The sequence below is a fragment of the Pipra filicauda genome, unplaced genomic scaffold (assembly GCF_003945595.2).
Source record: "Pipra filicauda isolate LSUMZ 115617 unplaced genomic scaffold, ASM394559v2 scaffold239_size1682155_pilon, whole genome shotgun sequence".
Taxonomy (NCBI): Eukaryota; Metazoa; Chordata; class Aves; order Passeriformes; family Pipridae; genus Pipra; species Pipra filicauda.
This window is the reverse complement of record NW_024104353.1, coordinates 1,239,863-1,254,205: the sequence shown is the minus strand read 5'-3', so window position 1 is coordinate 1,254,205 and position 14,343 is coordinate 1,239,863. Positions and strand designations below refer to the sequence as shown.

The window sequence follows — 14,343 nt, the reverse complement described above, 5'->3', positions numbered from 1 at the left end:
GAAAGCCAAGTGAGGGTTCCCTGACACGATGGAGCTCAGCCAGTCACCTCCCTGTGATGGCACCAGTGTGCTGTGTAATGCTCTGACAGTCTTTCAGGTGTTCTCCTTACACTGAGAGCAGCGGAGCTGCAAAGGGCAGGGATGAGGGTAACTATCATGCAGGCAGAGGTGTGTCCTGCAGAGGCACACACAGTGGGAGAGGAGCAGCTTCAGACCCCTCTTGAGAAGCAACAACAAGCTGCCCTGGGCAGCCTGGTGGAGCCATGGGGCAGCAGAGATGCTGCACCCCACAGGGGTATCTGCTCACCCCCAGCCCAAGGGTGCCGCCAGGGCTGCACTGCCACCCCTCTGCTGTGTGCCCTCCCCCTCCCAGCACAGCAGCAGGGGGAGCAGAGGGGTGCGGGGCCACTGATGGGCTTGTGTCTCTGCAGGTGCCGAGGGCAACACCGACGACAGCTACAGTGGAGGTAGGTGCTGCCGTGGATGCAGGGGCAGCAGTGGGATGCTGGGATGGAATGGGTGGTGTGCGTGCCCCTACTGCACAGCACCCCCCTCTCTCTGTGCCCCACAGTGGCGGAGACGGGAACTATCGCCGGCATCGCCAGCGGCCTGGCCATGGCGCTCATCGGGGCCGTCTCCAGCTACATCTCCTACCAGCAGAAGAAGTTCTGCTTCAGCATCCAGCGTAAGTCCCTCCCTGAGCACCCTGGGGGCACAGAGCAAGCACACTCCTATTTTCCCCCTGAATCCCACTGCTATTTTCCAGCCTGGAGATGGGGTTTCAGGCACCCAGTGCCCCCAGGCTGGCAGAACAAAGCCCCAAGCACAGGTCGTTGAGTCCCCCCTTACACCACATCAGGCTTTCCACAAGCAGGTACCCACCAGCAGTGACAGCCCCAGGACCCCCTGCCACCCCAGGGGCTGTGCATGGCCCCTCACACCCTCAACAGACAGTCACAGCCCAAGACCAAAGTATCAACACCAAACATGGTAAATATGAAAAAAAAAACCACCCCAAAATAAACCAAAAAAATCCTCCAAAATCTCAGAGGCAGTAAAAACTCACCAGGCAGGAGGGGAGGAAGCAGAGGGAGTGTCTGCAGCTGTGGCAGCCCGGGAGGGAGTTCAGCCCACCACACCCTCAGCAGGTGTGTTGCAATCCCTGCACTTAAGGGCAAATTAAGCAGCAAAACTTCCTGTTCACAGAAAACACCATCTGCACGAGGTGCCCTGCAAAGCTGCTCAGTGCAAGCACTGCAGGAGTGGCCTGACAGCCTCAGCCCATAGCACCCACCTGGTTCCCGCAGCCCCTTATAGGAGAGGGGTTGCAAACAGCTGGGAGAAGCTCCCTTCTAAATTAATCAGTTGAAATCTCCTGTGAGTCCCCTTTGCTCTAGGGAAAGGGTGTTTAGGGTTGGAAATTTCTGCTGGAATCGTGCTATTTTCCCAGTTGTGCCTGAAACAAACAGCATTTTGGTAAATTAGATCAGCAGGAAAAGTCAAATGAATGTGATGGAATGAAACACCCCTTATATATTCCCCCCACTTAAATGTTATTTTGGCAAGAATAAATAATAAGAAAAAAAAGGAGTAAAGGCTTTGATGAGGGGGAAGCTGAGAGACACAAAGCCCCAGAAAGGCGGCAGGAAATTAAAGTTAATTATAAAGGAGGATTAATTTAAGCCATCAGACATGGCATGCTGGGCTAATGTCAGGCCTTAGACGCATTGCAATGCATGACAGAAATCTAAGAGCCGTCAGCCGCTGCAAAAGTGGCTTTTTATTGAAAAACATAAATTGCATTTGGTGTTATCCCAGCAAAACACATGTCAGGGCGGAGGCAGTGGTGGTGTGCAGTGACCACTCTCTTGGCACAGGAGGAACAGGCTGGGCTGTTTCTCTTGCCCAGCTGTCCTGCAGGGCCGAGGCTGCGGCTCCACTCCTCGGCTTTGAGTCGCTTCTGAGGAGCATTTGCTGATTCCTCTGAAGGACATTTACAGTGCTCCCTAGAATTCTTCATCCCACCTTTTTATCTTACACCTCACCTGCCGTGTACCGGCTGTGCCCCTGGGCTGTGGCACTGCTTTGGCTTGGCCCCGGCACTGTTCTGTGCCTCCCTCCTGCATTGGCAGATACCAGTGAACCCCATCCAAACCTGGTGGTGAGGCACAGCCAGTCTCTGCCACACCTCGCGTTGCATTTAGATGTGCAAACAAGTTCAGATGCCTAAAAAATGTGTGCTGCATGGCCTGATTGCCTCAAGCTTCCTTCGCAAACAGCTCGATCCCCTCCCCTTCTCTGGTCCCTCCCTAACGGATGCTACAGTTAGCACAGCACTCCCACCTCTGCCTCTCCCCTCACTCATCCTTCAGAGGGAGCTGCAGAGGATGCCTGAGGTCCATGGCACACCCCAGACTGTCTGAATTCACCTGCAGCTCTGAGCTGGACCTCAGGGAGCAGTGCCACCCCCTTCCCCCTGCCCACCCTCGTGCAGCCACCCCTGTACCCAGCAGAGCTCAGCCTCGCTCCTTAGCCTGGGCTCCACTTGTTGCAAACGTTGGGAACTTCTTTGCATTTAAATAAGGGACTTATTCGGGATTTGACACCCCACTGGGATTCTGCTTCATCACCACAGCCCTGTTCTGAACTGCTGCTGGAAGCTCTGCATAACTTAGCTTTTAATGAGGCTGTGCCACATCTCTGCCGAGGCGCAGCTCCCGCTGCACAGCAGTCCCGGCCGGGAAACCTTCCTCCTCCTCCCTGCACTCCGGGCTGAGCGCCTTAGCACAGGAATTAGCTGTGCTGCCTCGCGTGATAAAGATGAAGCAAGAGCCTCAGACAAAAGAGCCACTGCTGGGAGCTGTGTCTGCCAGGAGAGTCTGTGGGCACTTTGAAACCCAGCGAGTCTCTCAGCACTGACTGTGGGTTACTGAGGCTTCTGCTCTGCTGTCACTGCAGAGGAGGTTGCAAAAAGGCATCTTGGCTTTTACAGCACACAGGCCCATCACCAGAGTTTTTAAGGTATCAAAGAAAATAATTTTTACTTCATACCCTTCCCATCTCACTCTGTTCATTATACTTCTCAGAGGGACTTAACGCGGAGTATGTGAAAGGAGAAAACATGGAAGCTGTTGTGAGCGAGGAGCCCCAAGGTGAGAGCCTTGTGTCCCTTACCCCTGCCTGCATCTGGCCACAAAAGCTGCTTTACCCAGGGACTTCTTTAAAGTCCCTGGTGCTGCATGGAGCTGCTGTGTCCCTTTGATGAGGGCACTGCTTAGGTGGTGCTGCAGTTTTTTGTGAAACACCCACCACAGCGATTTTCCCCCTTTATTGCACACAAAGGAAAGCCATGGTAAAAGCCCAAGGAGCTCATGCTGCAAACGATGGCAGTTAATATTTAGCTTTCATGTATCCAGCCATCGAGTGTCTTGCACAAGAGAAGCGTGATCCTTCTTTCAGTGACAGACAATCAAGGCTGCTGCAAAGGCTTTTCCAATGTCACATACAATCAGCAAGTGCCGGGCGCCCGTTGCTTGCGCCCTGGTTCCATCATGTGCTATTGTACTCATGGTTTTTTTTCTTTCTCCCTAGTTAAATATTCAGTCCTGGAAACGCAGTCAGCAGAACCACCAAAACAAGACAGTGCGAAGATATAAAGCGTGACCCAGAGCTAGAACATACTCTGCAGCAATGGAGATCTTAACTGCTTGTAATTTAGCTTTTTATTTAATTTGACTCCAAAGCTATTTAATGTGTACTTAGGCTTGAACTGGCTTCTTATTGCTCTAGGCTTTAGGGTTAGACTGGTAGCATGTGTTTACTTTTTGTAAAGAGGTTTATGTTTACATCGAAGTAATATTGTAGGATTGGTGTGCAGCTGTATGGAAACCCACAGAAGGTACTTCAGCCGTGGTCAATGAGGAGCTTACAGGTATGAGGACAGTGAAGTGCCTGTAAATAGCAATCCAAAGCCAAACCATGCAAAGCCCTCTGCAAAGCACCTCCAGCCAACTTCTGCCATCAGCTCTGGGCACATCACTTCCAACGGCGGGGTTGAAAGCTGCACATTTCCTGAGGGTGGACTGCAGTCCTTAGTGTAGCTACACCTAAAAATGAAGTGCCTATGGTAGGTCCTCATGTGGGGCCTCGGGCTGAGCCCTGCTCCGAAGTCAGGAGTTCAGGATGCTTCACCACCACCACACAGTGCTGGGCTTCTCAACCAAATCAGAGGACCTGCTTTTCATGCCAAGTCACAAATACAGGTAAAAGCAGCGTGTGCAGTGTTCACTTTTAGCACATGCCATTTGAATGCTCTGCTGTGCTACAGATCAGAACGGAGCAGAAATGATACAGTTTGTGACATGAGATACCTTCAGTTGTCACCGCAATGAAAGCTGTGTGTGTTTGGATGCTTTCAAGGACAGGTTCAGATCTCAGTCACACTAGAACAAATGACAGATTTAACCGAAAAGAAAATAAACAAAGGAGGTATCTGTTAAGACCTGTAACGCTCAGTACCAGAACAGAAGCCAGGCTTAAAAAGATGCAGTCCCCCCCTTCTCCTTTTATCAGCAACTATTGAGAGTGCTCCCAGACACCCAGAGGCAGAAAAAGGATTTAAGCTTCACCCTTTGTGTCACTGACTAACCTTTAAAAAAAGGCAGAATCTCCTGAGGACAGGTCCTCCATCACTGTCCTGCTTGTCTGGGAAGCACTGGGCTGTGCTCAGCAGGACACTGGGCTGCCCCAGGACACAGTGCACACACAGCCCTCTGCGGCGCTGCCAAACGGCTGCCGGGCCCGACCTTCACTAGCTTGCAAGAATTTCTGTTTAGATTTCTAATCTCTTCCCAACCCTTTTTTATTGTTGCTAAAATGTGGATACTGCCACTTTCCAAGACATTTGTCCAAATCAATGATTACTTAAAAAGCATGCTCTCAAGTGAATGAAATTTCACTTTACATAGTGTAAGAGGTACTCATTTATATGTAAACTTAAAATGTGAGCATTTTGTATTGGTTTGCAAACCCCATATTTTGTGAATACGTATTAAAAAAAAAAACCTTTTTAGTTTGATGTACAAATTCACAGCTTTCAGGTAGACATGGCTTCCAGAAGGCCTTGCCAGGAGGGGAATCAGCCCAGGAGTATCGCTGCCTAACAGTTCCATTTGGAAGGAAATTGCCTAGTAACTTGGTTAAGTATTTTGCAATAGCTGCACAATTCTTTATGCTCTTTTTAACACTTGCATTTTTAAAGCCTTATACTAGCTCTAGCAGAACAGCTACAGTGGTTTATAAGGTGCCTCGTGACTATTCAGAACACTTAGGCTAAAACAATACTACTCCGAACTACTGCTGCTTTGTTTTATGGATGTGTTTGGAATAGGAAAGAAAAATATTTAATTATTGGCTGCTCACATAACAGAAGCAGAAGAAACAGAGATGGGATGCACTCTGTGCTTACTCCCAGAGAAGGGTTTTCATGGAGGAAGTGTGGTCTGCAGGATGTGGATCATCACGTGCAGGCGCTCTGATGCCAGCCCAGCTGAGTTTGTGAATCTCCAGTCCCAAGCACCAGCACCTGTTTTTTGTTCTTACCCAAACACATCTGAAAGCTGTAGCATGAAATGTGTTTTCTGGAAGTTATTGTAGATGAAGTGTTACAGCATGGCATTGATGATCACTAGAAGCCGCTTTCCCAGCTTAGATCCAGTGACCACTATTCCGTTCTTCCCTTTGCCCATGTCCGTGTTCCTGTAGATGCAGGTCAGGGGTTTTCCCCTGCTCTCCCTGTTTGACCAGAGGAGAGTGCAACAGAGTCCAGTGTGGCTCAAAGAACACAGCCCCTACCGCTCCTTTGGGAATCTCTTACATCAGGACATAGAGGAAACATGAGTCTAATTCAAAATTCTGCAGTTCTGCAGTTTAAAATAAAAAAAAAAAGGCAGCAAGGGGTTTAACTGAAAAACCCAACCCAGTTTTTGGGACTCAGAAGTTGCTCCTATGCCCAAGGCTTTTCTCTGACTTTGGTGTAATGTCTGGGTATGTGGAAATCCACAAATGCACAGTGAAAAGAGAACACTCGCAAAATTTACAGTAACGGGATTCAAGATCTCTTTCTCTAGGATTTCAAATAGGAAAATATTGGCAAATGCTGCAGTAAGGAAATTAAACTTGGTCTCTTCAAGTCTGGACAAAAGTCAAAGTCTTAGTGTGAAATGTCAGCAAAGGCTCAAATTGTTGCTGTCCCCTTCTCCATCTGAACTGCCAGACCAGTCTCTGAGAAACAGGGATTTTATACATCATCCATATTTTAGGCATTATAGCAACTGAGAGGCTTCCTGTGTATTTCCCTAGTAGTGATCTGAGTTCTGGAACAGCTGACCCAGCACTGACTTCTAGTTTCATTTAATTAATATTCTCTTTAAATCTGAATATGGAATTTTTAAAAATCCTGCATTTAAGTTCTGTATATATGGTATGAACCTTATAAAGAAAGGCCACAAACCACTGGAAAACTGGATTTTTTTCATGAGTCCAAAACCTATATATATATATACAGATGTCCTGAGAGTTTCTGTACTACCTGTGCTTTTTAAATGACCTCTCTTCAGCTTAACTAAAGCTATTTTTAATGGCAATAAAATGATTCAGAAAAGGTTTGTCAATGACGGAGAAAAGAGAGAACTGAAAGAATTCAGCTGGCTCTTTTTCTGTTGTTTATTCTCTCAATTACTTGCATTTTCCTTTGGCAGTACTGTAGTACTTTCTTTGTTTTAGATTCCTCAGTTGAGAATACTCTGACATGAATTTCAGATTTTTGGCACTATAAACTCAACCCCACTAACTAATCCTTACAAGTGCTCTATTGTCATCCTTAACTACTCATTTGTTGTGATAAAAGTGGAATTAGTCCACAATACCATTTCAGATTCTGAAAAAATAGGATGAGTCGACAGGCTGAGGCTTTAAAAATTGCTTCTGCAACAGACGAGGTTCAGGAACAAAGGAAGTTCAGAAACAACGGGATTGTGAAATTAGAGAATTCTTTTCTTTTGACTGAAGTTCTCACTTAAAGGAAGGCAGATTGTTTGCTGCTGCAGAAGCAACCTGTTCCAAATAGAGGTTGAATGTTACGTTCTAAGAAAAAATGATTCCTTTTGTTAATGTGTATGTAAGGGATATGGGGGGAAAATCAGAATTTGACTACCTTTGGAAAACACCAAATAAACCAAGTTGACTAGTAAGACATTTTAGGCTTGATTTTTTTCTCTTTTTTTTTTTTTCATGGTGCAAGTAAACTGCAAGTGGTGGGCTATATCCTTACAGTACATCACCTCTTCTGTGACTACCCCAAAGATGTAAAAAAACCCCAAACTGAACTTTTTGATAAAACAAATATCATTATGAAAACTGTAATGTAGTGGTAAAAACGAAGTATTTGCACATGTGCACACACACGTGTGCTCCCCTTAAGGTCACCCAGCAGCTCTACTTGAGGCAGTGCCCTGTGCCCCTGGCTGCGCTCAGCATGGCTGGGTTTGGTCCTTTTTGGCTGGTTTTTGGTCCTCTTCGCTGCCCTAGGTTTCCTGCAAAATCCAGGAAAGTTTTCTTTGGATTTTCACACCCACTGGATGAATCTCCCACGCAGTGCAAACTAAGCTTTTGACCTTTGTATAATGATGCAATGCTCAGTCTCACAGTCAAAAAGGGTGGTTTATATTTCAAACTAGCTACTTCTGACTCGTGCTTCTTGTGGAGATAAAACTCTTTCTTCCCAATTGCACAAGATCTGGCAGGTAAAAGCTCTCTACGATACCCCCAAAGAGATGTGATCTCTTTGCAAGTGGACATTCCTTTTTGTTTTCTACCATAAATGCTTCACTTGGGGAATAATCTGAATTGCCCCTTTCACTATGTCCTCTGCTGTGGGGCTTAATGCACATGAATGAGAGTTGTTGTCTCATTTCCAGCTTATAGAGAACCAGCTGTTCTTGGTGTTACTACAATACAGCATATGAATTAGTACAGCTTTTCTTGGAAAATGAAAGCAATGAAACACTTCTTGTTTAAAGCTTTAACTCCTTGAGAAGGCTGCCTCTGCAGGGAACAGAACCAGGCAGATAGGAGTGTTTACCAGATTTAAAAGCCTTCTTCCATTTTAATTAAACAACAAAATATTACTTTTATCTACAAAGGAGAAAGAAATGTAAATTCAGCTCTGAAACAACTATAATGGCAAAGTGTCTGATGCTGATGATTCATTTGACTTACTCTACCAGCAAAAAATGTGTCAGCTGGTTACCAAGGCTTCATCCCACTCTGGGACACTGGATGTGGGTTGTTCCCCCTCTCACATTGTCAATGACATCACCGACAACAGGAAAATCCTACAGGCCAAACACAACTGCTTGCTGTCTTTGCACATTCCCTTTATATCCAGCAGAGTCAAAACCAAAAATCAAAGCAAAAAGTTCCAGCTTTTGAACCAGAAGATGATAGTTCTGTCCAAAGTGCATCAGACAGGGAACAGGGTTCTGCTCTCTCCTTAACTAATTCCATACCGCCTTATTGAGCAATAAAAAAGTAATGACAGAATTAGTTGTTAAATCAACAGGAAGAAAATCTGATTATCAGGAAGCAGACTGAGTATGGTGACAGTGACCTCTTCAATTAACTAGCACATAAGAGCTGTAGAATACCTTTGAGTATTTCCATGTGAAGTACATACAAACCCATCCATTGTGCTGACACAGGACACCAGGACCCTCCCCCAGTGCTCTCATGCAGATCAGAGACTCGCTGAGCTGTGTTGAAACTGGTGGATACGCAGCCAGTCAGCTGAAATAACTGGTGTTCTTCTGTGCAAAACCAAATTCTGAGTTTAGCTCTAGGAATCCAAGCTTTAAAAATCTCAGAATGCCCAAGCTAATCCAGTCATCACTTTTGCAATAATTACAGAGAAAATGTTGTGATTATTAGCACCAATAAAGAGAAAAACTTCAAAAGATTTTCCTTAGCACTGCATTTTAGAGATAATGTGCTTTACTTTAATATACAGTTAAAATGTCAAGGAAATCCAAAGTATGGAAGAGTTTAATTCAATACCATCTCAACATATTTTGGCAATGTAAAATTCATTGCTGGCACACTGTTCAGCAGAACCATTTTTACAGGAAAACATCTTTCATGTCTTTATAAAAAGCCTGAGGTTCAAGAGATGCAACATTGCAAGCCTTCTTAAACTCTGTTCTTGTACGTGAATATCTATTATAAAAAGCATTCACTACAGTAAAAAGGACATGTTGAAATACCCTGCACTGCACAGTAAACGTTTAAGACTGGATACAGCACTTCAGCCTTTCCAAGCTGAAGTCAGGAAAGTGCTCAGCAGCTCACCTTGCTCATTAACTACGTGCTGTGTGGAGTTACTGCAGAGAATGAGACAGAAAAGCGCCGACACGTATTAGGAACAAATGTGCAGCAACAAATGAGTACTCACAGTCACTGAAACCCACAATCAGCATAGGGAGTCAACTGGCTCTTAAGAATGGGGCTTAGTTCCCACCAGCAGAACTCAGAGCAATACAAGCATGAGTCAAAAAGCAGAGCTGCAATATTTAAGTGTCCTAAGGAGAAGAACCACATTTTCATTGAAACACGGCAAGGAAAACAATCCAGGGAAAATTTGCAGCATGCACCATTTCTGGGCCTTCCAGGAAGGCCACTGAATAATTTTCTAAAAGGTGGAATGTTACAGTAATCAAATCTCTCCGATATGAGTATTTTTGGGGGGGAGATGAAAGAAAGTTGAGAATGTATATTTTACATGAAAACACAGTTAAATTATTCATTTACGGAAGAAATGCTAGTAGGAACTTAAAAAACAAAAAGCCAAGAGGCTTTATTTCAAGAAAACCAATTATTATCATATTACTCAAAAACTTTGTCAAACAAAGTCATTGCAAGTTAAGGTCCTCAAAAGATTTTGGACAGGCAGGATCCATTTTCTGAACACACAGCTTAAACCCACGGGAGGATGCATATGTTTAACATCACATACACATGGGTATAAATGCACACAGCTTTGCATTTTGTGTGTACACTCTGAAACAAAACACACTTAACAACGTGGAGCTATACAGACTATACAATTTACACAGCTGGGTGTCATTCCAACCCCAAATATTACCATTTGCTAGAAAACAAACTTTTACTTTGTACAAGACCTTGACATGAGTAAGTTTACCCCTCGCCCAGGAGGCTGAAACTGAACAATAAGCTAAACAGTCAAAAGACTTTATTTCAACTTGTACAAAAGGCATTAAAAAACCTAAAATACATGCTTTACCAAATATATTACATCATACAAGTCAGTGTGGTGTACTCGATAAATCCAGCTTAACTGCATCCACTTTTAATGGCATATTTAGTCAAAATGTAAAACTGACTACACTGGAAAACATTTATTTTAAAATCAATTTCCAAGTGCATCACCCTAAAAAAAATAAATCGCTCTAGCAAAAAAAAATATATATATATTACTGAGTGAAATAAGGAGCTCCCATTCAGAAAAACGTTCTGTGTAAGCATCATGTGGCATTTCATCTGATTCTCTCAACCAGGCATGGTACCCTACGCAGTGTGAGAGGCATTTTTCTGTCTGCTTGGCAGATGGATTCCTTTTTAGGATGGTTAAATTGTTAGTTGCTCAAAACAAAGTTTAATTTCACAATTGGTGATTTAGCTAGAATGTCAAAACACATGTGGGAACTGCCAACAAGAAAATACATCACATCTATTGAAGCTCTTTTTGGCCTCATTGTGATAATATCAGACACAGAATAAGGCATGTAGATCATAGCAATTACAAGTCACTCACAATCCTTTTGTGATGGGAAAAGCATTTCACCCTCCTCTCTGTATTACCTGATACTGCTTTTTTTTTCACATGGCTTTTGTTCCACATCACACAGAGGTGTGCACTGGCGTGGCAGAATGGGAGGGAGATGAACCTCTGTCAGAGGAGGAAGAAATGGAACGTGTAGCAGCTTCCCGCTGCAAATCTTCAACCTTCTTCTGAAGCTCTGCCCGGATGGCCAGGAGCTCTTTAAGATTTTGGTGGATTGGAACCTGCCAGGTAAAGAAAGAAAAGGCTTACTTTGACTCTTGTAGTGAGTTATCTTCTCCAGCAATGCTGTTGCTGTTGCCTTAAAGTAACACAAGGAATCCAACATCTTTCAGTATATCAGTATCTAGGAAAAGTGTTTCTTTGGTCATTTGAAATGAAGCATTTCAGGAAACTGTCCCCTTTTAACAACACAGCAGGAAATCTATTCAGAAGAGTGAAACATATTCCAATAAATGTACCTGTATCCCTTATCAATACCACTGTCAGCTGAACTTAAAATGCCTTTCCTGGGAACTATTTCCCCTGCCCGAGGGGGCAGGACATATAAAGAGAGTAGAGTTCACAAAGCTGGCTCCATATGGAGCATCTTGTTACTCTTCTAACCAGGCATCTTTCCAAGAGCCTGACCCCTTCCAGTGAGAAAAGTGCAGCAGCCAAGTGAATGGTGCTTGTGCTGGACCTCCCAGAGTCACACTCCAATAAACCTTTCACAGAAGAAGTGGGTTGTGCAGGTTTCTGCCTCTGCTTCTGACAGTACGCAACAGACACCAGAGATGCACCACTTGTACCAGAGTTCTCAGCATTTTTCATGTTCATCTGAAACATTCAACTATATCATGGCCAAAGGAAGATTCAAGCCACACCAGGTTTTGCAGCTGGATTTTTTATCTCAGACAAGCAAAGAGAGACCTCCCCCTCTTCCAAATTCCACAGAAAGGCCAAAAAAGTTTGACTGTAAATTGCTTTTAATTTATTTTATCCTGTATAAACTCTAATTGTTTATAACTTTTGGAAAGAGCAAGATGGGAAAAGAATTTAATGGGGCTGATGCAACAATCACGGGCAAATGCAGCACTGGGAAACCTATGGATTGCTGGATGTTGTCACTGGGCTGCTGGAATGCCAGGCTCCAGGGAACTGCATTCACCCCCTATTGCTTCCTACTGCTTAGAAGTGATTACAGGGCTGGGATGAACACCTGAGTGTGCCATTTTCAGATGGTGCTATGTGAAGGAGGTAGCAAACACCAGAAAGGGTTTCTCTTCTTGCCATCAACCACAACTGAGTCACAAGTTATGTTTTTCTAAATTCTGGCATTTTAAAGGAAGCACAGCAAAATCCATGGACTGCCATATTTTCAGAACCTAACACTCATGTTTCTGACACAGGAAAATACCATTTTATTTCCAACTTTGGTTCTAACTTAAAACAATAAAATAGTGCCAGCAGTCTTTTTAGGTCAACAATTTTTTGGCCATACACTTTTTTCTTGTTTGTGGCTTAGCCCATGAACAGAAACTTCAGTGTATTCAAAAAGTGCTGCTCCCAGTACCCTGGGAGTCATCAATTCATACAGCATGTCATCCCCAGCAATTTTAAAAGCATAACTTTTTGAGTCTTCAGCAGAACAATCGCTGCACACCACCAAGTTCCCAGTGACCCTGGAGCCCTGCCTACACTGTGCAATGAATTCCCTCTCTTGCAATTTTATCCTGCATCCACCATACAAACTCTTCAGCAAGTGAGGCCACAAATCTACAGAAGAGCCTCCTTCACTAATCAGACACAAAGCACACCCTCCAGAAAGCCAATCTCATTTCTGTGAGGCAGTCTACAGAAAGTGTATACACTTAGAAACATGGCAGAACTGAGTCTGGTGATGAAATTTGTCCAAGGAGCTCTAACACATACTATGGAAAATTCAAATTTCAGTGCAGATTGAGACTTTCTGGAATTAGCAACCCCTGCATTTATTTTTTTTCCCTGAATAAAAGATCCTTTCCTCACAGACTCCCACTTCACAATTCTTTATGAAGACACTTCCCCGAAACACTTAGGTCCCTAGCACAGTGATTCACCATTGGCATCATTAGTCACACAAGCCCTGGGTCACGGCAGATCCGTACACCTGATTTCTGCACAGCTTAATCACGACTCAGCAGACCAGGCCAATTTCTCTCAGACAGCTTTCACACGGGCATTGGCTGCTGTGTTCCACTGCACAGGGCTCAAGCCCTCACAAACAGCAGCTCCACACAACCAGCTTTCGGGGAACCTGCCACAAATCCTTTCAGGATACACTACACAAAAGCTGCTGCACAATCTGGCACGCTCTGTAAAGTGCTTCAAGGAGGAAAAGCGTGGCTGCACATCTCAATCCTCCTTCTGCATTCCCAGAACCTCATTCAACAGACACACGCTCCAACTTTGACGCAAGTGCTGTTGTCCCCACAGGTCCGCCTTGAAGAGCAGAACTGCCTTTAAATAAATTAGCTAAATAATAATAATGACATTTAAAAAGTCTGTGTCTAGTCAAGTCACACACAAAACTCTTCAACATTGAGACTGCAAAATTATGCTCTCAAAAAATGAGGAGGTGTCAGAATGAAGATGACTTCTCCAAACTCAATTCAGCCTTACCATACATCATTGGCTAAATAAACATTAAAATACTGCCTTCCCCCTTGTATTCCTCATTTACTCAGTGCACAGTTTGATGCTACTTAATTAATGAGCAGTTATTCAATATTTAGCTTTCTTTGCAATGTCTGACCCCATCTTTTATTTATTCTTCTGAACTTAAGATGTTTAAGTTTCCTCTTCTGTACTTTCATCTCATGTCAAGAAACAAATTTATTTCTACAGCACCCTAATGAGGTATGGGAGTACTAACACTCCACTTGTACACACAAGGATCTGAAGCTGGCACCTCCCTGATTTTGTGTACCTTGGATCTCCAATTGGTTTAACAGAGAACTTGGGAATTCTGCAATTGGGCCAAGTGGGTAGCAAGCAGGACACCCAGTAAATAAGGAGCACACACAGAATGACTGCTCCAGGTGAGCTCCCTTACAACAGAGGAATCCTGGGGGAAAGGCAGGGAGAAACTTCATTTCTCTGGAGCAGCATCAAGCTCTCTCTCCCACGGGACAACTCTTCCTTTGTCTGCAGGCATGTCCCCTCCAGCCTACTTTCCCAGACTGTATTCCGTGGGTTGAACAGAAAGCAAACACCTCCAGCACTTGGAGCATTATTTAGTCCTAGATCCTATTCCTAGTTAGTGATAACTCTCTCACAGATTCTCTCTCTCAGTCCTTTTATTTATTCTCAGTCCTTGAGAATTCACTGAGATTGTTATAGCCTCAGACCTCTAAACTGGATGAATTTCTTCCAGGATATGATCAGGCGTGTTTCTGAAACACAATCTC

The 14,343-nt window shown here is 44.2% G+C and overlaps 2 protein-coding genes across 10 annotated transcripts in view; one reads left to right on the top strand and one right to left on the bottom strand.

The window, feature by feature from the left end:
- The window catches only part of CD99L2 (CD99 molecule like 2), a 32,122-nt gene extending 24,868 nt beyond the window's left edge, over positions 1-7,254 (top strand). The window contains exons 8-11 of one of the 2 annotated variants that reach the window (XM_027716487.2): positions 432-467; positions 572-685; positions 3,087-3,152; positions 3,592-7,254. In XM_027716487.2, the coding sequence (XP_027572288.1) occupies positions 432-467; positions 572-685; positions 3,087-3,152; positions 3,592-3,656 (281 nt within the window). In that variant the 3' untranslated portion in view covers positions 3,657-7,254. The remainder of the gene's footprint in view (positions 1-431; positions 468-571; positions 686-3,086; positions 3,153-3,591) is intronic. The other variant, XM_039381729.1, reaches the window with a different exon arrangement.
- A 1,765-nt stretch (positions 7,255-9,019) lies between these two features.
- The window catches only part of MTMR1 (myotubularin related protein 1), a 38,425-nt gene continuing 33,101 nt past the window's right edge, over positions 9,020-14,343 (bottom strand). For all 8 annotated transcript variants that reach the window (XM_039381735.1, XM_039381736.1, XM_027716471.2 and 5 more), the window contains one exon: positions 9,020-11,136. In XM_039381735.1, the coding sequence (XP_039237669.1) occupies positions 10,972-11,136 (165 nt within the window). In that variant the 3' untranslated portion in view covers positions 9,020-10,971. The remainder of the gene's footprint in view (positions 11,137-14,343) is intronic.